We start from the raw sequence: 23,331 nt of genomic DNA, 5'->3' as shown, positions 1-23,331 counted from the left end.
GACATATATAAAAGCTACATACAAGCTACATGCATCACTAAGATTCTTAATGATTCTCCCCTTTCCTGCTCTGATTTCTCAACCAAACAAATGGACCTCTGTAGCAGCCCTGCCCAAGGCCTCACCCACCTCCTTCGAACCAGCCCTGGCCTTGATTTTGATCCTCAGTTCTGCTTTCTGGCAGGTTCAGGTAACTGAGGGGTGTGGGACGGGTGCCCCCTTAAGTTGTTGTCTATAGGGATGAGACAGGTGGCGGACAAGTGCCCAGGAGAGGGGACCCTCCATGTGCCAGTTGTCTATTCCCTCGTGGACCAAGGTGGTCTTCATATGGTTTGGCTCTTGGCCACTCCTGGGGTAATGGGATTGTCCTGGTATGACTGTGCCCAGCCCTAACACCCTCCCTCTGCCCCACTACCAGGATGGTGAGGAGCAGAGAGGGCCTGAGAGTCCTGGGATTGGCCCACCTGAGAAGTAGCAGCCCTTAGAAAATAGATCCTTGTGTCTCTGCATAAGCAATTCTCTAACCATTCCCATGAACTGTCCCAGTGGGGGAAGTCCTCATGTAGAGAGGGTCATAGCCCTCTGGAAGGGAGAGTAGCAAGGAGAACCCCGAGTCTGATGATATGTGATTTTAGGAGGCTTCTGAGATCCCTTCAGATCCTGAAATTCCATGATTCAAAGTCCTGCCTCCTCCAGGAAGGCTACCAGAATTTCTCCTACCCTCACTGATCACTCTCTCACACCCAGCTCATAACCTCACCTGGGCTCTTCCTCTGACTGCCTTGTATTTGTGAGTCTTGGCCCCCAACCACTAGGGAACCCCTGGCCTGGGTCTCTTCTGTCCACGTATCCTTAGACTGGCGAGGTGGGATGAGTGGAAGAGGCAGGCAGACAGCTAAACCAGGTTTTTTCTTTTCCGGCGGGCTCTAAAAATGGCCACTTCCATGGACTTCTGGCTCTTGAACACAGAGTGCTTGCGGGGAGACCTCTCACCACCCCCTTGGCTGCTGCCAACACTGTATATTTATCCTCTTTTGGCCTGCCCTGGGCAGAGGCAGGATCGCCATAAGGGGACCTGGGCTTCCTGAATTCCAGACACTGTAACTGAAACCCCTCAGGCCCTGGCTTCAACAATGGGGAAGCCATTTCAGCCCATGGCCTCAGTTTACTTTTGTCCTAATGACCTGAAGGCCCTCCTATCCTAATGGTCTAACTCCCTGGGTGTTGAGAGGTGGTGACAGGAGGACTCCGGAGGGGGTGGCCCGGGGGCTCTGTGAGTTGACAGAATGATAGCACAGAGCAGGAGGTGTGTGCATGTTGGGGTGAAGCCGGTGGCCCTGGGGGCTGGGGAGAGCCAGAGCTTGGCTGGGCACAGGGGCCCAGGGCAGGGGGCCATGTCATCATTTTCTCATTAGGCAAGACAGCGATCTGCCTGTGTGAGATGATCTTGCTGGCCCTGTGGGCTCCAGGAATGTTGGCTTCACATGAATAGAATCCCCAGAGCGGACCACGGGGGGGGGGGGGTCCCAAGTGGATGGGGACAAGAGTGGGCACCTCCCTCCTTCCTAGACTCACCTCTGCCAGCCCCAGCCCACAGCATCATGACATCCTAGGAAGCCACAGAGTGAGAGGGTGGTCCCAGAGGTGAACCTGCACTTCCCAGCTCTGGGGGGCGGGGGGGAGCACATCCCTCCTAACACTGGCTGGTTGGCTGGCAGATGGCTGGCTCTGTTCACCTTTGCAACTTTCCCGCACTGCTCTGCACACTGGGATTACTCCCCACCTGGCTGTGAGCAGAGAGATGGGTCAGATCTAGCCACCGTCCCCACCCAGGGTGAGGGTACCGGCTGGAAATGAAGAGACGAGGACGCACAGAGCGTGTCCCCAAGAGAGGAACCTTGGAGCTGTGCAGGGACAGAAATGCTCACCACAGCATTCCTCTTGCCCATGCCGCCTCCTCTTCCCCATTTAAAGTCAGCTCCCTGCTAAGCAGAGGGGATGAGAGAGACCCCGGACTCTGAGCCGCATAGGAGGCCACGGCCGTGAGCAGCTGTGAGAGTTGCCAGAGAGGCCATACAGAGTCCCTGGCTTCAGGGTACAGGCAGCAGAGTCCAGGTTATGCACAGTGGAGGGGTGGCAGGGCTTCACGGCCACCGTGTGTGTTTTTCATCTGTGCATTTGCTTGCACACGTGCATGTGAGGAGATATATGCACTCGAGCATGTTCAAGTATGCCCGTGTGTTTGCGTATGTGTACGTACATATGTGAGTGCTATGTGTTGTGCTGTGATGCTGGTGTGCACTGCCCATGTGTGCATACACATGTGTGCAAGCACACGTCATGGTGTGTGTGTATGTGCGTGCACATGAGCATGAAAGCTCGTGCCCTGTCAGGGGAGGAGGAAGGGACAGCTGAGCGTCTGGGGTGGCACCCTTGCCAGGTGTGGCTTGGCAAGGGTGGGCAAGAGGGATGCAAGGCTCTCCGTGCAGGAGAGGGCTGGGGACACGGCTCAGCCCAGGAATGCGCTGTCCTTACTGGAGGGGGCAGGCTGAGCTCAGATGGAGCACACTCCTCTCTGTCCCGGCTCCGTGCGCTGCTGTCTGGCTGCGGTGGTGGTGGTGGTGGTGGTGGTAGTGGTCATGGGTTGCTGTGGCGGGGGGGTAGTCAGGCCACATTATGACTTTTTTTTTTTTTTTTAAAGATTTTATTTATTTATTTGACAGAGATCACAAGTAGGCAGAGAGGCAGGCAGAGAGAGAGAGGAAGAAGCAGGTTCCCTGCCGAACAGAGAGCCCGATGTAGGGCTCGATCCCAGGACTCTGGGATCATGACCCGAGCCGAAGGCAGAGGCTTTAACCCACTGAGCCACCCAGGTGCCCCCACATTATGACTTTTGTGGACCCTGGGCTCTTTTGCTTTCATGGGCCTCTTTCTTCCTCCCTAAAAGACTTTAAAGCTGAATTTTAGGACTGCATTGGTATAAAGATGAACATATTCATCCTGGTGGTGAGCTGTGAGCACAGCCACTAGCACAGAGAAGCAATTTTCCTGCAGTTCTGGAACCCACTGGCATCTAAGCAGTCCTGCCATAGGGCCCAGGAAGGAGCACGAGGCTGCATCTGGGCTGGGTCCTGCCCCAACTGCTGGATCCTAGCTGGCCTGTGCTTGCAGGGACAAGCCAAAGAAGCCAGGGAGGCTTTGAACCCAGGAAGCACCCAGCTTGCCATAGAAGTGGGACCCAGAGGAAGCAAGGGCCACCCAGAGTGGGTGATGGGACCAAGGGGGCAGCTGGGGCAGGAGGAGACCCAGCTGAGGGAGCCCCAGCAGAGTGGCAGCAGCAGCAGGACCCCCAGGAGGGCAGTGAGGCCAGGAGGCCAGATGGCCTGGGGGCATCCAGGGACAGGGGCTGGAGCAGGAAGAGATGGAATCACGGTCCCTGCCTGTAGGACTTGCTGGGGGCACCTGGACACTCTCTCTGGGGACACTGGCTATCAGCGAGGGGTGGGGCAGGGTGGGACAGGGGCAGGGTACCATTGGAAATCTCCGAAGTTGAGCAGACCCCAGGGGTAGACACTTTGGGGACAACAGCATTGGTGGGGGGTGGCTAATGTCCCTCTACACTGGCTCAGGGCCTGCTGGGAGACTGAAACCTCAGGTCCTGGGGGCTGGGGGTGGTGGAAGGCCAGTTCCCTTGTGGATACTCTCTGGCTGCCCGGGTCTCTGGCTTTTTGCTCAGGGAAGGCGCTTTTCCGAGTCTTTGCTGGAGTCCAGGGAGAAGGTGGCATCTTACCAAGCAGAGAAGGGAGGAGGAAGAGGCCATGCCTAGCAGACCAGGTCTACACAGGAGCTCAGAGACCTGGACTCCAGTCCTGCCTACCCCACCCCCCCACCAGCCCACAAAAGAACCCTGGGCCTGCCACCTTGCCTCTCTGAGCCTCAGTTTCCCCACATGTAAAATGAGGCCATTAGATCCAATGCTACTGGAGCCTCTTTTCCTGATCTTGATGCTTTATGATCTAAGAAGGCACAGATAGGAGATTTTGGAAGGCCCAGGTTGGGGGCTAGGGCCCTGGAGAGGGAGCGGAGGCTGTGGTGGCAGCCAGGCCAGGGGAGGGGGCAAGTGTGTGCCCAGGGCGAGGAATTGCTCCAAAGTCACTTCTACATATGATGAAGACTTCTATTCCCAGGACTCATACTGCAGAGGCGGGCTCCAGGCAGAGTCCTCTGCCCTGCCTGGCCCCCAAGTGTGGGTCTGGCAACCCGGCAAAAATGTTGCCACTAGCACTTTCTGGAAGTGAGGGATGCCTCCCTCCTGGCCCAGCAGGGCCTCTTTGCTCGTAGGGCAGGGCTAGGGAAACCGTGACTTCATTCTCTCTTCTCTCCTCCAGTCCAACAGAGATGGGGGTGGGACAGGGGGCAGCCCTGTGTCCTCAAGGCGCCCTCATTCAGGCCTGGGAGTCCAGCCCATTCTCCAATCCCTGCTCCCATCTTTGGATGGGGCGTGTCAAATGCTCATCGACCCTAGCAGGGCAGAGGGCAACCGTCCCCATCTTGTCGCTCAGGCCCCTCCCCTACAGCATCGAATGAGGCCATTGCTGGAGAATTGGTAAAACATCAAAATAGAAAATTCCACTTTCCAGAAATAGGCTTGACATTGCCCCCCGGCCCCAACACACACAATGAGCCACACAATACTGCTCGGGGAAGGCAGGGGTGGGGGAAGGCGGCAAGAGGAGAAGTAGCTTAGAAAGTTTCCTGAATTGTTCTGCCTCTGGACAATTACTGGTGGCCCACGAAATCCGGTTTTGAATTCAGGGGGATTGTGTGATGCCTGAATGGCCAGAGGCCAGGAGTCCTCTGTCAGACAGGGACACAGGCTTTGAGAGGTGGGTGCTGTCTTTCAGGGGACTTGGACACCTCCTGGATCATCTCCCTATCCACCCCACCCCTATGCTCAGCCCCAAGCTCAGCTCTGCGGGGGGCACAGTGGAAGGGGAGGGAGAAGATGCAAGCCCTGTGCTTGAACCACTCTCACCCATACAAGGCCATTAGAGGATGGGTGGGGGTGAGAAACCGGCTCTGGAGGTGAGGGTGCATGGCCTTAACCACCACAATCACCACGGAGGAGGGGATCAGGAGAGGTGGTGTGGTGGTGTGGCTGGGAAGGGCAACCAAGGAAGGTGCTTGGCAGGGGAAGAGTGTACATGCAAATATCCGGGAACAGTGAGCCTGGGGGCACAGGAACCAGGGCCCCAGTCTGGAGCTGGGAAGGGATGGTGGTGGTACGTGGGGTGCCTTGAGGACTGGGCTGAGGAGCATGGGGGACATTCTGTCTGTTTTTTTGGTCTCTGTGCTCTGGACCTTGGTCCATTCTCTGTTCCCCCAAGCTCGGGGGTGGGGGCCTGGCTGAGCCTCACCGGCCCATGCCTCCTTGGCCCATATCTCCCCGGCAGTGGTGGCAGGGTGGGGGGCATGGGGGACTCCCCCATCTGTGCAGACAAGAGCCAGGCTGTCAGGTCCTTGATCAAGGTCAGGGGAGGGGTGTGCAGAGCACCCTGGTAGGGGGCAGAGCTGGGGAGCGGGGGGGTAGAGGGATTCTTTGGGAGAAAGCATTCTGTTATTTCTCACCCCCTCCCTGGGGCCTTGTCTTATCTTCCCAGCCACCTCTAGTGCTCTGCCTCCCTTCAGGACAGCCTGAGAGATTCTGGAAGATTTGTCCAGCATGCTGGTAAGCCGATGGTGACTGCATGGTCACAGCCCGTCTGCTATCAGAGGTCCCTTCCGCTTCAAACTCCATCTTCCTGGTGGGCCTCCCAGAGGGAGTGAAGTCATTGTTTCCCACAACCCAGCCTGTGGGTGGAAATCCCTGCCCTGCCCAGTAGGCAGGGTCCACTCCCCTCAGCCCCTCTGTCCTGTGCTCCAAGAAGATTCGGGTTAAGAGAGCACCAGCCTTGGCCACACCCGTGGGCATCTTCTCTCCACACAGCCTGAGGTCCTGAACCTTAACATCCGTCTGAGGACCTGTGCACCCAGCTCTGGACAAAGCCTGAGGTTCTCCCACAGCATCGGTGGGGCTAGAGTCCAGATTGTCCTGGGAACAGCCAGCTCTGACTGGAAAGTGGGCCTCACTGGGCACGTCAGGAGTAAGGCACATCTGGAAAACCATTTTCTGAGACCGTTGCTCTGGGAGGGCCAGACAGTGCCCGGGACTGAGTGGCTTCAGGCCCCGCCCAGGACTCAGGAGTCGGGAGGGCGGGGAGGGCAGTCCCCCTTATTTAGCCTGGCTCAGGCCTGTGGGATCAGGCCTGGGCCCATGCCACTGGCCATGGGAGGGAGGGACTCGGTTGCTCACCGAGTCAGGTCACCCTGGAGGAGGAGCAGGTCAGGGGGCGGCACCCTGCCCCAGAGCCCAAGCTCCCGGGACTGGTGGGACTACACGGGGTGAGGGCGTAGCTCTGGCCTTCCCTGGCTTCCCTGTGCGTCCACTCTCAGCTCAATGCTTCCTTCCCCATCTGCCCCTCATCCCACCCCAATTATACAGAGAAGTCGGGGACGGTCTTCTCATTATTACCCCCACGTCCCCGACCCGTCCTGGGGTCTGGATCCCTCAGTCCTGTACTTGTAACTGGGCCATCAAAACTCAGGATTCCATCTGGGAAACGGGGCCATCAGGAGCCTTCCTTGACAGGCCGGCAGAGAACCAGACTGGGGTTCTGGGAATTAGGGGGTCCTGAGTTCTAATCCTAGTGCTGCCACCTTCTAGCAAATCCCTTACCCTCGGAGCATTCCAGGGTCGTGGTGGAGACAAGCCGTCAGCCAGGCACGGTTTCCTTTCTCCCCCCTTCCCTCCCCCTCTCCTCACCTCCCTTCCTTCCCTGCTTGGCCAGAATTTGTGGCAGACCAGGGAGAAGAAGGTCATGAGGTTCGTGGCCTTCCTGGATCTGGGCTCCAGGGGTAGTCCTCTTCCTTTCACATTGACATTGTCAGGCCGAGGCTGCACAGGCCCCTTGGTATTGTGGGAGATGGTGGGTGAGTGAGGTGGGCCTTATTCCAGAGAGGTCTGCCTTTGGATGGTGTCTCCTGGTGATGGCAGAGCCTTGCCCAAAGGAACAGAACAGTGGGCAGCATGTAAGTCAGAAGCCATGCTACTAGGGGGACAGGGTTTGGTGTCCGGGGTATTGTCCTGAGGACCCTCACATCATCCTGACATTGGTGGGTAGCTGATTTGCTCTGGCCAAAGTGTTTTGCCTCCTCTGGGTCCCCTGGGTCCAACCCTGCTCCAGAAGCATGTGGGCCTCTAGCAAGTATGTGCTCACCCCCGTGCCCGTGACAGTTGCAAGCGCCACCAGCCTGGGTGCACACACGGAGCCTACGGGAGGACAAGCAGCTAGGCTATCTGGTTTGTGGCTGTCTCCCCAAAGATAAGAACAGGATGGCACATGGCATGCACCAAATAAATATTTGGTGGACAAGTTAGGATGTCCCACGTGACTCGCACCCACATAGCACATTGTGCGTCCTCAGCTACATGGGTCCTGACCTGGCCCGTGGGCCCTGTCACGGGAGGGTCCTTTTTTTCTCTGAGGTGCTGTACCCTCACACTGGCCTGAGCCCAGTGGTCCTTGTGGGCCTGCTGCCATCCCCAGGCGTCCAGGCGGAGTCCTTTTACCTGCCAGCATCCCTCATCCCTGCGGCAGGTGGGAGGCCGGGACAGATGTGGGCCCTGTCGGGTCCAGGAAGCTCAGGGGGCTGGAGGACACTGTGGATGGCCAGGGCCAGGGCGTGAGGAGCTCCCTGGGGCATGGAGAGCCAAACAAGAGCTGCCTTGAGGAAAGGCGTGGCAGGTTCTGGGAAGGGGCCCAGTCGGGCTGGGTCCCTCTCTTGGAGGGTTACTAAGGCACAGATGACTTCCAGCAGCTGGGACTTTCAGAGCACACAGTGCCCACCCGCCACTGCGCTGACCCCCAGCCTTGCATCCCCATCCAGTACCTTCGGGCATGCAGGTGGACTTCCGTGACCGCAGCCCCCCACCCCCAGTGGGCCTCCTGCTCCCAGAGAATCCCAGGCTGCTTCCTGGGCGCTTCATCCCTGCTCCAGGGTGGCTGTAATGTGTGCCACAGGTGGGCCAAAGGGCGGCCCATAGGCGTTGGTATCGTCATCCGTGGATGGCCCGCACACAGGAGGCGTGAGACCTGCACGCTCATCCTGGCCCTGCCCTTGGCGCATGCAGAATTTAGAGCTGCCTTTCCCCTTGCTGAGCCTCAGTTTGCCTCCTGTAAAATGGGGAGAAGCCAACACTCACGTGTAGGACCGAGGAGGGGCCTGCGGAAGGTGGAAGGAGAGAACCAGAGAGGGCCCCTCCCTCCCAGGCTTGGCTCCGCCCCCCCCCGCCCCGCCTCCGTGTGCCGCCTGGCTGCTCTTCCCCTCCACCCGCCCCAGGCTGGCAGGAGCTCCAGGCTGTGGGAGTCCAGTTGCTTGTACAGCTAAACGGCTGCTGTGGGGTCTCTGATAGGACACAGGCTGGACCATGGGGCTCTGCAGAGTGGCCTCTTCCCCTCCCCTCCCTCCATCTTTCCCCTTTAGCTTCTTGCCTCTGGTTCCAGTCTTATCTCCTCTTTTTCCAGTTTGTCTCCTCACCCTCTGTGCTCCCTGCCTATCTCTCCCTCTCAGCCTGGCCTGAGATCTCTCTTTCACTTCCACTGTTGTGGGCATTCTGCTTCCCTTTTCCTCTTTCATTCTGTCCGTCCGTCTTCTGCTGTCTGTCTGTCTTCTCTCTTCCCTTCTCAGGCAGTGTCTCTGTCTCTCTCTTTCTCTTGGGCCTTCTCTCCTTCTCTCCTCTTGCCCTCCTGTCTCCAGGCTAGCCTGCCATGTCTGCCCTCACCCCTGGGGTCTGCCAGCATGCAGCTTCGGAGAGAAAAAAAGCCTAAACGGACCCCACTTTCTCCATCTGCCCTGAAATTAGTTCAAATTGCTCCAGAAGCATGAGGCCTCCCAGAGCGGGTACTTTCCACGTCCTTGCCTATCTCGGGCCTGCCCTTGACCACAGAGTACAGGGTGGGCCACAAATGAGCTCTTGGTGCCTCCTGATGTCTGTGGGCCTCCATTAGCTGGGCCTGGCTTGTGGTGCTGGGGCCCTGGGACACCCCTAAAGTGACATCCAGCAGCCAGGCCTGGGGCTGAGGTGCAGGAGGCCCAGAATGGCCCCGGGGACCCCTGGGCCCCTGTCTCTAGACTGACCCCACTCGGGGGCAGGATGGGGATGCCAGGCAAGCAGGATTCATGGCGCTCCGCCTCCAGGGAAGGCAACGTCCACCTGCTGAGTCCAGCCCGCCCACCCACCCCGCCCCATCCAGAGCTCCTGCCTCTGCCCATGGGCACCCCCTGAGCTTTGCACATAGGGCGGGGACACCTGAATTTCTCTGGCCCCCTGAGTGGGGCCAGCTTGGAGGAATTTCCCAAAGCCTATTAGAGCTGTGGCTGCCTCCTGCCTGCCTCCTAGAGCTGGGCAGGGCTGAGGGCGGAGGGAGAGAGGGAGGGAGGGGGGAGAGGAGGGAGGGAAAAAAGTTGGCAGGCCGACAGCAGAGCTGTGTCTGCATCCATCGCTGAGAGGAGGCCCGTGCAGTATGGGGCGGGCCAGGAGCAAAGAGAGGCCTTCCTCCCTTTGTGCTCCCCCCTCCTCTCCTCCCCCCACAACCACTCGGGGCCCTATAAATAGGCCCAGCCCGGGCTGTGGCTCAGCTCTCAGAGGGAGTCGAGCACCAGGCAGCGGTATCCAGCCAAGCCCCCTGCCAGCATGGCCAGCGAGTTCAAGAAGAAGCTCTTCTGGAGGGCCGTGGTGGCCGAGTTCCTGGCCATGACCCTCTTCGTCTTCATCAGCATCGGTTCAGCTCTCGGCTTCAACTACCCGCTGAGGAACAACCAGACAGCAGGTGCGCCCCAGGATAACGTGAAGGTGTCCCTGGCCTTCGGGCTGAGCATCGCCACACTGGCCCAGAGTGTGGGCCACATTAGTGGTGCCCACCTCAACCCGGCCGTCACGTTGGGGCTGCTGCTCAGCTGTCAGATCAGCATCCTCCGGGCTGTCATGTACATTATCGCCCAGTGCGTGGGTGCCATCGTGGCCACCGCCATCCTCTCGGGCGTCACCTCCTCCCTGCCCGACAATTCACTGGGCCGAAATGAGGTAAGCGGGATGGCCCCAGGCACTTGGGGCTCTGGTGGGGAGCAGAGACGGTTGGGGTTTCATTCTCCACCCATCGTGCAGATGGGGACACTGAGGAGCAGAGAGGATATTAGGTGGCTGGCGGTCATGTGGACTCGGGGCTGGAGCTCAGCTACATCTGCAGCCCGGAGCCCATTTTCTGCCAGGCACTGTGGGAGGCTGAGACCCAGACAACAGCCGTCTTGCCAATGTCCCCTGTGGGCATCTATTATAGGGACTAAGCTCTGAGGTTAGTCCCCCAACTAAGGTTGGGGCCAGCAGTTCCTCACCCCTCATCTGTAGTTTCTTGACCCCTCCTCAGCCTGCCGGGGTGGCCAACTCCCTCTTCCTGCAGCCTGGACCCTGGGGAGACACTGCCCACTGTCCCAAGCCACCCTGAGCCAGAGTCCCGGCGCATCTGCTCCGGGTCAGCAAGAGTGAACAGGACCCAGGTGGGAGGCCCCACGGGTCCCCAGCCCGCCCTGCATGCACACAGGTGCCCGAACACACCGCCTTCAAGGAGAAAGCCCCCCACCCCCACTCCTTGGCCCCCAGGAATTAGACCAAGCTGGGGGTGGAAGGGGAGAGAAAACCTTCTCTGGACTGTTGGCAGGTGGCCTTCCTGGATTGCAGTGTGGGGTGGTGGCTGGGGTGGGGACATCTGGCCTCCCGTCTGTACTCTGCCACCAGCCCCGTGAGGTGTGGCACATGTATTTGTGTGTGTGAACGGTGTGTGCACGTGGATGTCGGCATGGGTCTCCGGGCTTGTGTAAGCCGCGCGTTCCCGTGTGTGCCTGCTTCTGGAAGCACGTCTGCAAGCGCTCGTGCAGTGGTGTAAGCAGGCAGGGGTGAGCATGTACCTGTGTGTGCCCTCTGCTCCTGGCTCTAGTGGGGTCTGGGCAGGGGGCACGAATGGTGAGCAGATGTTGGTGAGTTGGGGGGAGGCTGCTGTAAAGAATTCCTCCCCAGCTGCTTAGCCCTGCTAACTGGCCGTTGGCGGCAGTTTCCTGCTGTCACAGACCAGGGCTTTTCCAACCCCTCGGCCAAGTGCAAACTCAGACCAGGCTTGGGCCACAGCAGGGGGAAATTTGGCCTGAGAGAGGCTGAGGAAGGCTTGGAGGGTGCCTTCCCAGGGAAGGGGAGAGACGAAGGAGCACCAAGGAGGAATCGGATCTACAGAAAGGAGGCTGGCCAGGGCAGGGCAGGGGGTGGGTGTACGGACACCGAGGGAGGTGGCCAAGGGCTCCTCAGAGACGGTGGCAGGCGATTATAGCAATTGTTCCCTTACTTCCCAGCCAAAGTTCAGAGCCTGGCGCTGCGGCTGGGGGAGGCTTAGTAAGGTCTGGTGCAGAGGGCAGCTGGCACGGCCTTGCCGCGGGGGGATTAGCACTTCTGGTGTCACAGTGACACCTTGCCCGGCCCCCTTGCAGAGCCAACTGCTGCTCGGCCCAAGATTGAAGATTAGCCTGCAGGCTGGAGTTTAGACTTTAGTCGGGAAAGATGTGGCCGAGGTGGGTGGAAGGGACCGGAGCTCTGACAGGCCGCGAAGCTCCAAGCCTCGGTCTCTACGGAAGGGCAGAGCCTGGTGCCCGAGGGGGTGGTCCCTGGGTAGGGTCAGGTTCACAGTGGGGTGTGATGGTGGGAGGTGGGGGGAAGGAGGTCCTCATAAGGGGAGGGGTTGAATCTCTGCAGACCTGCCCTATCTTGACCTACCTTCTCGAGGGACAGGCAGGACAGGCATCTGTTGGCCAACTTTGTGCTCTGATGTAGGCATCTTAGGTAGAGGCAGGGAGGGCGGCCGCCTGCTATGGTGTCGTGATCTGGCTGCACCCTGCTCCAGTGTCTTTTCCCTTCTCTGGCCTCTAATTTCCAGAATTACCTGGATGCCTGTGCTGGGCAGGTTGCTGATGGGGGAGAAAAAGGGACTGGCCCAGGCTGGGGTCAAGCCGGGTCTGGGAGGCACACACCAGGTTCAAGTCCTGTCTGCAGCTAACTTGTCGAGTTGCCCTAGAGCTGAGGACCCTGAGACTCCAAGAGGGAACCTAGGTCTCTAGATATTACTTGGCCCTGCCTGGACTACCAGCAAGCTTACATTGTAGACTTGAGTTTATTATCACTGTTCCCAGGAAGGTCTGGCTAAGACGAGTCCAAGCGGGGGGCACGCCGAACATAGGGGTACTGAGTGGTGGGGTGGGATGCAGGAACAGTCCTGTCTACACCGTGGAAGTTGGGGGTTCAGAAGTACAAGTGCTGGGCCTAGAAACAAAGCATCTCGCCCAGGGACTCCTGCAGATCCTGAACCCGGAATCTGAAGAGATCTGAAGGCAGCTGGCAGGTGGTCCCAATGCCTCAAGAGGGGCAGAGAGCCATCTATGCAGCGAGTGACACACTCTTTCCTCTAGGCTCTGAGGGAGGCTCCCACAGCCCCTTAGGCCCTGGACCCCACCCTGGCCCAAACCGAGGTGGAGCCCTTTGTTGGCATGGAGATTCCTAAGGAAAATAGGGAAAGAAGTGGCAGGAAGTGGTTGGGGTGAGTCAGGGGGTGTCCCCAGGGGCATAGTGGGGACAACTTTCTTCTCACTGAGTCAGGGCTTAGGATACGCCCTGGAGAGACCATGGGCCTCTGTCCCGCCTATAGGATCCTGGCTGGTTCTTAGAGCCAAACCCTAATTTCGGCCCAAAATGAGAGTGTTAGAGTCAGGGGTTGATGGCCTTATCTGGCCCTGCCCTACCCAGACACTACCATTCTTCATGCCAGCGGTCTCGCCTGTGTGGCCTTAGTTTCCATCTGTGAAATAGAGACACAGGGCGTGTCCAGGCTCTGCGAAATGAAAGATGCTCCCGAACCTCGGTGTCCTGACTGTTTGCCGGCTCTTTTTTTATTCTTCCCCTCCCTAGCTCATTCACCCATGCTCCCCGCAAACTGGACTGGGACTGCTGGCAGCCAGACGGGCGCTGAGTCAGCCAGCTCCCTACCCTGGGCGACCAAGGCCCCTGGTGGGCGAGATAAGCCCTTCGCACAGCACAGCGGCCTGTGATACCGGGCAGGAGGCAGGTGTGATAAGATGTGTCCGGGCGGCAAGGGAATTTCAGCCTCTGAGCCTTGGGGAGGGCCAGGAAGGCTTCAAGGAGGAAGTTCCATGGGACCCTGAATGTGGAGACAGGGAAAGGGCTTCCAGGCAGAGAAAGGGCATGAGCACAGGCAAGGTGGCAGTGGGAGGCCAGAGCCGGGGGGTTGCAGGGTGGGGTTGGTGGGAGGCTGGGGCTCTAGAGGGTGGATGGTCAGGATTGAGGTTAGTGTCTGCCTGTGTCTGAGAGGGGACTGGAGGCCTGGGATTTTAGCCCCCGAGGGGCTCAGGCAGGGCAAACCTTTCCTCTTTGTGGTCTTTCTCTCAGCCCTGCTGATTCTGGGCCTGACTGCCGGGGGACTGCCTCTGTCTGCTCCATCCAGGGCCTGATCTCAGCCCTAAACTCTCACCTTCCCCAGTTTCCTGGGCTCAGTTTCCCTAAGCACAGAGTGAAAGGGTTGTCCCTTCCCTGTTAGCCGCCCGCGCCCGCACTGGCCACGAGTCCTTCCAGGGTTGAGGGTCCCTCCACCTTCTTCAGAGTTGGGGGTGGTTTGGGGAAAGGGAAGCCAGTTTTCAGATGGACGTGCTTGGAGAGGAGGCTGGGGGCTGGGTGGAGGTGCCCTAGCTGGGACCTATAATTACCGGTTTCAGCCGGAACCAGATGAGAGGCGGGAGCGTTGTGGTGACTTCCCTCACCACGGAAAATTCTGAGGCGGTTTTCCCTGTGAGGGGCCTTGGAGTAGCCCTGCCAGGCCCATGCTGCCCACCCCAAAGCCTGGCCTTACCCAGGGCTCACTCTGGCAACGTCTTGTCTGAAAGGGGCGAGGCCGTGAGAGGGGACATAGCCTGCGGGAGCAGCCCAGTCTGTGAGGACTCGCCTTCCCTCCTGGCCCCCAGGTCACGGCCTCCTTCTCATGTCTTGAGCCCTTACTTCATCGCAGACCAATTCCACGGAGTGCCCCACAACCTGAGCTCAGCCGCGGAGTGCTCCCCACTTTCTCTAGGGCCCCACCCAGTGGGGGTTCCTCCAGCACCAGGGCTTTCCCCAGGCTGGACGGACATGTCCCACATCATCCACCCCATAGGGACTGGCTCAGGAAGGCTTTCCCTAAGAGCCCCTCGTTCTTGCTGGCAGAGCCTCCCTGGGAGTGGGGAAGTGGGGGGAGTGGGAGGGGCATGGTCCCTGCCCTCTGGAAGCTCCAGTGGGTCTGGGGCCTCCTGAATACTGGGGCTGAGTCAACGTGCCTGCAGGTGTGGGCAGGAAAAGGTCATGGTCAATGTCCCCTCAGCCAGGGCATTTCCCCAGGAACTGGGGAGCTCCTTGATCTCCCATTGGTGGCTTACAGGGCTAAGTGAAGGGCCATCTTCATGTTACCAAGGAGCTGCACTCCAGTGGCGTTAAGAACCCCAACTCAATAGATGGTAGAAAAGACTGGAAAATGCCCTATTTCCAGCAGCAGCTCCTATCAGGGCCTGAAATCCTACCACTGGGACCATAGAGAGGCAGATACAATTGGGATGGGGCTGCCCCTGAGTCCATAAGGCCCCCATAAGTCCATAAGGGCTTGCGGGTCGAATCTGCCTGCTTCTGGCTGCTCTGGGAAGGAGATCCTGGAACAGGCTTTGTCCCTATTGAGGTCCCAGTCCAGATGGCTCTGTGGGCATCCTGCACTGACGATCCTGACCAGAAGGGTGACTGCAGGTCCTGGGGGCAGGGGTTCCATGCCAGGCCTGAAGGCATCCTGGGGCTAACATGTGGGCCAGTGCCTCCATTTTATTGATCAGGAAACGGAGGCCAAAGAGGCATTGAGATTGTTGGGTTGTTTAGCTGATCAGGGCAGGGCAAGAGCGGGCCCCCAGCTTGCCTCCTGGCCCTTCGTTCTTTCTTCTGCTCTAAAGTGCCCATACACACACGTCACTGACACACACACACACACACACACACACACACACACAGCACGGGGGAGGGGAGGCACACACAGGTGGGTGTAGAGCACATTTACGAGCCTGGGCAGTCCCACTCAGGCCCTGGGATCCCAGGAGGGTGGGATAAGTGCTTCTCAATGAGCCTCTTCCTTTCCCCGGCAGGAGGGTGGGGACTGCCCTGGAGTAAGGAAAAGAAGGAGGGAGGGAAGGAGGAAGCCATTGTTTTGTGTATTGTTTCTTGTCAGGAAGATGAAGTGGCTTCTGGGAGCAAATAAGGCGGCGCTGAAATCCACTGCTAACTCTGTCCCTCATGGGGCCGCCTTCCCTTCTCTACCCCTGTCCCTAGCTAGTGGTGGCACGTCTGCTGCCAGGGGACAGGATGGCACCCTCAAAAGTTCCACCAGAGGCCCAGCACGGTCATGCAGGGCCATGTGCCACAGAGAGACCCCCAGACACACAGAGCTCCCCCGTGGCAAGAGATGGCTCGGGTGTGATCGAGATTCTCAGAGACAGCTAGGACACCCGGGCTAACACATGGCCAGCTGGTCTGCGTGTCCACATGGGGGCTGAAAGCGAGGGGATATTCTCAAATTTGGGGTGCAGGGCTTTATGCATTTTCCCGAAATCAAGCTTGTTAATTGTGAGGCCCAAATCCTTCCCATTGCTGCTATTTATAGTGTCTGACTGCTTTAGTCTATCCATTTCTGAGAGAGGGCTGGTAAACTCTTCCACTCTGGTGGCTGAGTGACCAAATTCACCTGACAGAACTCTAGGCTATCTTGTTTGGCGCATACAGGTTTCGAACTTATGTCGCTCTTTGATAGACTTGTCATTCGATTATGATGTAATAGGCCTCTTAATGTCTAATGAAAAAGAAAAAGAAAGAGTCACACCCAGACACATACGGTCACCCCTAGATCCTGCAGACACCAGCCTATAAAGAGACACAGAGGCACACAAAGCGTTGTTTACCTGGAGGGACATGCACACAGGAATACCCACCAAGGAGTGACACAAGGAACCCACTGAGGTCCCGCTGACTGTGAGTGCTGAGTCCTGGAGGCAGTGGGCAAATAGGGCAGGCCTCGAAGTCTCCCCTCCCCTGTTTTTCAAGACTGGATGCTCAGCCAGGCCCGTTTAGGAACCTGCTGTTTTCCGAGGATGAGTCACCAGGGTGTCCAGGTCGAGTTGGGGCCCTGGGCCTAGGCAGCGACCTTGGTCATTCTGTCCATGGGCAGCAGGGATGGGTTGAGGCCCGCTGTCTAGAGAGCTCAGTCCCATATGCTCTCCCTGTCCCGCCGTCCCAGGGCCTGGGTCACACTGACCGCTTTAGACCCATCTTCCACCTGCTCCTCGGTCCAAGCTGGAAATAGTCAGGTCCCTTGGCTGGACCTGTAGATAGTCAGGATCCTTGGCTGGGATGAGGTGGCTTTGCTATCTCCTCCCAGGGTCTCAGCCCCCTCATCCATTACCTCACAGAGGCTTGTGCAGGCCTCCCCTTAAGACCCACGAAAACTAATGACTGGCCTGTGGTGCCCCAGCCAAAAAGCAGGTAAATCAGCCCTAAATCCAGAGAGCTTCCCTGGAGCCAGGCTGCTTCTAGAGAGGGTGGGAGTTCTAGAAAATTAGCATTCTCTGCTTCTTCTTTCACTATACGGCAAGTGTCTCCTCTGAGGTCCAGGCAGTAAGAAGAGGTCTCCCCACTCCGTTCTCACCAAGCTCCCAGGCCAGGGGTTTGAGGCACCCACAGAGGAGGCTGGAAGGTTACTTCCCGGCAAGAGTTACAGGCGGTTCAGTGAGAGCCTGATGGTGCAGCTGCAGAAGGTAATTCCAGCCAGGGTCTATGGGAAACTTCTTGGAGTCTGTGGGGTCTGAACTGGGCCTCGAGGGAACTTACCTGGATTTGATGTGAAAATGGAGAGCTTGCTTCTTTCTGATGCTTCAGATTCAATGTGGTCCTTATTCTGTTGTTCAAACTTATATTCATAAAACTAATGTGGGTTTTTCTCTTTTTCTTTTTTCTTTCTTTCTTTTTTTTTTTTTTTTTGAAGGGGACTTAATCAGTGGCATGTAAGACTAAGCTCGGCAAAACTCCCTGGGAACGTGCGAACATTTTTTTTTTCAATACCAAGTGACCACAACTGAGATCAGCCCTATTTAAGCAATTGTTTCTGATTTAATGGGTTATAAACAATAACCTTATTTTGAGTTTTTACCTGCTTTCTTCTGGACATCCACTTTCAGCAGACCTTTAACTATCCCTCCCTTTCAGTACTGAATTATCAAGTTTTGCCCAATGTAAGTCATACAAGTGTGTTGGTGGTCAAAGGAGAAGTGTTCAGCAGACACTGAAGCAATCAGGGGAGGCTTCCTGGTGGTGCTGGTTGAGATGGCTATTGCGAGAAGAAGTTCATCAACCCATGTGGTTTGAGCTAAAGCTCTGGGTGGTCAGGAAAGGGGGTATAATGCAGAGTTCCCAGGGCAGGTGGCCACCCCCCCCTTTCCCGTAGACTCAGAGAGCTGGGCATGGCCCTGGGCCCTTGGCGCTGCTCACTTTGCATGAGTACCTGTGCCTTTGGGTTGAGCAGGGGCTGGGGTACTCAGACCTGGTTAAGAATTGGGGGAGGAGATGAGCTTGCCCAGGCCACGACTGTGAGAGGGTGGGGAATGGGGGAGGCTAGGAGGCAGGAGCCACTTAGAATGATGGCTCCATCAATCAGCGTGCCAGCCCTGGTTTCCGGACTCCTGCCAGCTAATAATTAGGCTGAGCCTGGAGAGCCAAGGAGAGAGCAGGAAGAGGAGCCTTGGGCTTCCTGAAGACTGTCAGGAGGGCAGCAGCAGGCGTGAGTGGGGATAGGCATTTCTGCAAGTCGGCCCCGTCTCATGGGCCTCACCTCCATGGAGCTCGTTATGGCTCCTGGCAGGCCTCACTCTTGTCTTCACAAGCCTATGCAGGGCCCTTCCCCTTCCCCCTGTCCCTCAGTCCAGCAGATAAGGTGAGAAAGAATAAGAACAAACCCACAGCAGTCCCGGTCCCTCCTGCCTCTGCAGCCCTTCCCAAATGCCCCGAGACCCTCCCCACCCCATTGCCTTGGAAACTCTAGCCACTCTGGAAAGTGGGCAGGGAAAGCTATTTTACAGATAGGGAAACTGAGGATCAGACTGGAGGAAGGCCATGGCCATGGCACCAGCAAGGGGGAGGGTCCCGACCTGAACACAGGGCTTCTGCCTCTACCACCCAACCTAGGGATGGTAAGAAAACTGGGCATTGCCCAGAGGTCTGGCTGGCCTGAGGGGTAACAGTTCTGGGGTCTGCCAGGAAAAGCCTAGAGCTGGGGCTGCAGCCCAGGGGAGGGGATGTGAGTCACTTTCCCTGTGACCCAGGACTGCAGACAAAGGCGGGAAGAGAATTGTTCTTGTAAGATGGCCTCAGGGTGGGGCTGAGAACACTCGGGGATTGGGGGGATGGAGGAGAGCCCCCCACCTAGGGTTTTATAAAATGCCCCTTGGCTTTAGAGGACCACCCCCTCTCCCTTCGTCTCCAGGACGAGACTTCAAGTTCAGGCTTATTTGGACACACCAGCTCTACCTGGAGGAAGCAGACTGCATGGCCACATCTGGGTGTCTCTGGCAGTAGGCCTTTGTCCATGCGGCTCAGCTCCCCTGTGTGGGTGCACCTGGCCCCTGGGACCCCCACAAAGGGGAGGGTGTGGGGGCTCCCTGGGGAGGGGTCTTCCTGGTGCAGCTGCGGGGGGAGGGCTCTGATGACCTCATGGCAGCTCCCATTCCCTCTTTTTCCATGAGTCATGTTTCTAAAAGCAGCCCAAGAGCAAGTGGCAGCCAGACGGTGGTGGCGGGGCCTATGCGGCCAGGGAGATGGGGGGGGGGGGGGCGGGTCCAGGGGGGAGGGGAAAACAGGGAAGGCAGAGAAGAAAAGGAAGAGACAGACAAGGTGGGGTAGGAGACAGAGGGTGGGGCAGCAAGGGAGACAGCCTCAAGGAGAGAAACTAAGGGAGCGGGGCTAGCTGACCAACGAAGACCCTCCCCAGCTTTGGGAGTTTTAGACGCAGCAGGGAATGGGGTGGAATGTTCTGGAATTGTGGGGTATGAAGCCATGTGTCCAGGTGGACCCTCCCACATGTGGGGCTTGCCCCTCCCCTCGGGTACTCCGGTCCCCCAGGATGCCCTCGCTGGCTGGAGCCAGAGGCAGAGGCCCCACTTCCTCACAGGCTTCTCCAGCCTCCAGGGAGAGCACAGAGGGTGGAGGTAGGTACCAGGGGCTGGGCTGGCAACTCCTCAATGCTATGAAAGGAACAAAGCCTGGTGTCCACTACCCATGCTGTGTGCTGGGGTGGGGACTGGCCCCCCTCCACTGGGCCCAGCAGGGGGGCTTGTGATGGGCTGTAAGGACACAGAGGTGCATGGGCCCGGGGTGGGCAGACTCTAGGACACAGTCCCCACCTTGCCTGCTCAACGAACCTTGCTGTCCCTCTTCCCGACAGCTGGCCCCTGGTGTGAACTCTGGTCAGGGCTTGGGCATCGAGATCATTGGCACCCTGCAGCTCGTGCTGTGCGTGCTCGCCACCACAGATAGGAGGCGCCGGGACCTCGGGGGTTCGGGACCTCTTGCCATTGGCCTCTCCGTGGCCCTGGGACACCTGCTGGCGGTGAGTGTGGGGCCTCCCCAGCTGGGAATGGGGAGAACAGGGCCAGGCAGGGCGGTTGGGGTACCCTGTCATGGGTAGGACACTGGGGCCAGGTTCTTGCTCTGAGAGGGCAGCATGGGGACCTCCTGACCATCTTTCTGGGTCACCGTGCCCCTGTTTTTCTGGGTCTGATTGTCACCTCCCTGTTCTCTCTCTGTGTGTCACGATGTCCCCTCTCCCCCTGTCTCTACTTCTCTGGATCTCACCCTTCTGCCTCCTACCCTGCCCCTCTCAGATCGACTACACAGGCTGTGGCATCAACCCCGCCCGGTCCTTCGGCTCCTCTGTGATCACACACAACTTCAAGGATCACTGGGTAAGGGGTCACAGGGCTATCCCCGGGGGGAGGCGGGTGGTTTTGGTGCTGAGTGACGGTCCCAGCTCCACCCTGTGGCATCCTCTCATCACGGAGGCTCTGGGAGACCGAAAGGGCCGAGGAAATCGGGAAAGCGTGGCCTGACATGGGGGTGATGGGGTACAGCGCCCCAGCAGCATGATGAGGAGCCAGACCCAATCGTGGCCCTGCCCTTACCCCATTCAGTGCGACACAGGCAAGCTGTCATTCTCTGAGCAGTGAAGTTGGGTGTCATGAACCCTACTTAACTCCCAGGGTGGCCTCTGGGACCGACGGCCTCACCGCCTATAGGTTGAGCGTAGCACAGTCAGCGCTCAGCAGTTGGAGCTGTTCTTCCTGTACATGTGACTGTTTCAGGCCACCGTTTATCAAGCTAGACCTTCCTGTGGCCCTTCTGACACTGGGGAGGGTGGGACAGGGTTGGCCCAGTCACACCAGGCACCCCGAGCAGGGGCACATGGAGGCAAGGAAAGGCCCACTGGCAGTGTCCTGGGATAGTGGATGTCTTGGGCCTGCTCTGCGAGCCCTGGAATCAGGACATTGGGCTTCAACACTGCCTGCCTCTAAATCCAGGCATGCCGTGTGGTGGTGGTGGTGTGCCTCTCAGGGCAGATGTCCCTGGAGAGGAGAAGCCCAGGGTGTCGGTGGACAGCCCCTGAGCATGTCCGCTCTGTTCCTAGATTTTCTGGGTGGGGCCGTTCATCGGGGGAGCTCTGGCCGTGCTCATCTACGACTTCATCCTGGCCCCGCGCAGCAGCGACCTCACGGACCGCGTGAAGGTGTGGACCAGCGGCCAGGTAGAGGAGTACGACCTGGATGGCGACGACATCAACTCGAGGGTGGAGATGAAGCCCAAATAGAGAGGCCCTGGCCCGGGCACCCACGTGGGGGCGGGGCAGGGGCGGGCGGAGGGCGGGGAGGGGAAAATCCTGTTACAGACATTCTGACAAGCTGGCCAACGTCACTTCCCAAAGGTCCTCCAGATCTGCGTGGTCAAGCCTGGTTCGGGACTGTTTCTATCACTTTCTTTCTCTTTCTCTGTTTCCTGGCCTCTGGGCTTCCTGGGGACCAAGATTTATCAATCACTCACTCCCTTGAAGTCATGGAGGAGGTGAAAGAGAGGGACCTACCCTGCTAAGCTGTCCCCTCAGAGTGTGATGGAAGGTGTGCCAGGAAGTCCGCCTCATCCCAGAGGTGCTCCATGGCTCGCCTGCTACAGGTCTCTTGGGCACCGCCCTGTTTGCTTTGAGTTTTTGGGCGTGGCCCTCCTTCTGGAACAGTCCCTCTGCCTCTGAGGGTGCTCCAAGGGGAAGAGATCCCAGGAGGTGTATGGTAGGGCAAGTGGCAGACTGGCTTTATTCCTATGGTTTGGCTCGACCTCCAGCCCCACCTCTGCCCCCAGACTTGCTGCGTGACCTTGTGATGGTCCATATCTTTGGGCCCCTGTGACCCCATCTGTAGAGTGGGAGGGAACAGGGACAGGGAGAGCTCTCCAGGCTCGAGGCCTCTCCATTCTGTAAGTGTAGATACTCTGTGGGTTCTAGAAGTTGTAGTATGGACCAGCAGCTTTTCCACTTGCCCTGGTTCCTTCCCAAGGGGAGAGCTATAGCACATACCTGTGCGAACACAAGGACACAAGGACATATGCATACATGGTTCAGAGCAGTAGACCAACAGACAGCCCAGGTCATGAGAAGTCCATGTCCGCGGGGGAGCAGGGCTGACCCCTATGCATCAGGGATGGGGTCCTCTGTCGCAGGAAGGTGTCAGATGGAGTGCAAAGGAGCAATACCCATGCTCCTTCACAGGGTTTTAGTCGTCCTTGCCCACCTATTGTTGCATCATCTTAATTGTCCTGTTCTTCGCTTCCTCCTGCCAGTGTAGACACAGGTCACGCTTATGCAGGTGTGTGTTTATTAAAGGGAAGTTCGTTATCAGAAGCCCCAAGCCTGAGGCCAGGGGACCATGATGCGGATCAGCCCATGGAGGCACATGGCCCTTGCTGGACGCTGAGGGGGGCTTCCAAGCTCCTAGCTGAAGCTAAGGGTAGGAAGGAGCAGATTCCCCCACTTATTGCTGAACTCCTGGTTGGAGGCATTTGGGGCAGCTGGGTGACCTGCACAGGCTTGCTATGTGACCCCAAGCCACAGGCTTCCCTTCTCATTTACCTGGGGGGATAGTTGTCTTTGGCCTTATGATGTAGCTCCCAACACCACTCCAGGACCGTCTCAGAGGAGAGAGTCTGCTTTGGGAGCAGTTGTCTCCATGGTCTGTCCAATCCCACTGAGGCCAGAGCAGGTCCCCCAGCAAGCCTGTAGCCATCATGGTGAAAAAACTCAAGTGACTCCATCTGCAGATTATCTTAAAGCAGCAGGACAACCAGGGAACCCTAACTGGTCACCAACACATCGTAACATCTACACACTCTCTTCTCCATCATTCCCTGGCAGGGACTTCTAGCTCATTTAACAGATAAGGAAACTGAGGTCCAAGGTCCCACAGCTGGATAATGATTTGGCCAGGCCTAGCAGCCGAGGCCATGTCTCTGGCTACTCCCTGGACCGGGAGACTGGCCCCTCTTATTCCCAGCTGCTCGGTTTCTGTCTGGGCAGGGTCAGAAGCCAGGAGGGGCGAGGGGCGTGCTGGAGGGGAGGGGGTCAGGCCCACTTCCTGCTTGGTTCTGACTGCTGCCTGCCGGACCCCGCATCTGTCCGCTCTGCCTCTGTGTCTCTTTGGAATCGGAAGTTTATTCTATGTTAAGAAAATAAAGGAAAATGACTTATAAGGTCAACTGAGCTTCCTGGAGTTTTTCTTCTTTGGGTACTGTGTTCCTACGAAGGCTCTCGGGGTTGGAGAGGAGATGGCTGCCCACACTGCGGACCCAGTCTGAGGGGGAGTCGCTGCCTGCCTTCCTGCCCCGAGGGTCCCTGGTCTCAGTGGGTGGACACAGCCTCACCCCAGAGCTCCACCTGTGCAGATTTCTGCCCCTGTTAGGGGTCATTTTTGGTGACAGAGTACGAAAGACATGGGGGAAAGCAGGTTTGAAGTGTGACAGCCCCATCAAGACTTGGCCTC

At 58.0% G+C, this 23,331-nt stretch overlaps 2 protein-coding genes and 1 long non-coding RNA gene across 5 annotated transcripts in view; all 3 read left to right on the top strand.

The window, feature by feature from the left end:
- The window catches only part of MINDY4 (MINDY lysine 48 deubiquitinase 4), a 122,084-nt gene extending 114,612 nt beyond the window's left edge, over nt 1–7,472 (top strand). For all 3 annotated transcript variants that reach the window (XR_009403778.1, XR_009403777.1, XR_009403776.1), the window contains 2 exons: nt 5,661–5,728; nt 5,987–7,472. The gene's annotated coding sequence lies outside the window, so the exon portion shown is untranslated. The remainder of the gene's footprint in view (nt 1–5,660; nt 5,729–5,986) is intronic.
- A 2,250-nt stretch (nt 7,473–9,722) lies between these two features.
- On the top strand, nt 9,723–23,047 carry AQP1 (aquaporin 1 (Colton blood group)). Its single transcript, XM_059396632.1, has 4 exons — nt 9,723–10,183; nt 19,698–19,862; nt 20,137–20,217; nt 20,937–23,047. The coding sequence occupies exons 1-4, from the start codon at nt 9,794–9,796 to the stop codon at nt 21,114–21,116; spliced, it is 816 nt and encodes a 271-aa protein (XP_059252615.1). The 5' UTR covers nt 9,723–9,793; the 3' UTR covers nt 21,117–23,047.
- Nucleotides 14,426–19,441, top strand: LOC132015822 (uncharacterized). Its single transcript, XR_009403781.1, has 3 exons — nt 14,426–17,019; nt 18,741–18,862; nt 19,425–19,441. It is a non-coding gene; the product is annotated as an uncharacterized LOC132015822 (long non-coding RNA).
- Nucleotides 23,048–23,331: the final 284 nt, after the last annotated feature.

This window comes from Mustela nigripes, chromosome 4 (assembly GCF_022355385.1).
Source record: "Mustela nigripes isolate SB6536 chromosome 4, MUSNIG.SB6536, whole genome shotgun sequence".
In the NCBI taxonomy this organism is placed as follows: Eukaryota; Metazoa; Chordata; class Mammalia; order Carnivora; family Mustelidae; genus Mustela; species Mustela nigripes.
The sequence above is the reverse complement of the archived record's forward strand: the minus strand, read 5'-3'. Positions and strand labels throughout refer to the sequence as shown.

What these genes read in the sequence shown, in the direction of transcription:
- AQP1 (XM_059396632.1), top strand. Translation starts at nt 9,794, where the DNA reads ATGGCCAGCGAGTTCAAGAAGAAGCTCTTCTGGAGGGCCGTGGTGGCC. An exon ending in ATTCACTGGGCCGAAATGAG is followed by an intron (nt 10,184 to 19,697) that starts GTAAGCGGGATG and finishes TCTTCCCGACAG; the next exon opens with CTGGCCCCTGGTGTGAACTC. An exon ending in CCCTGGGACACCTGCTGGCG is followed by an intron (nt 19,863 to 20,136) that starts GTGAGTGTGGGG and finishes TGCCCCTCTCAG; the next exon opens with ATCGACTACACAGGCTGTGG.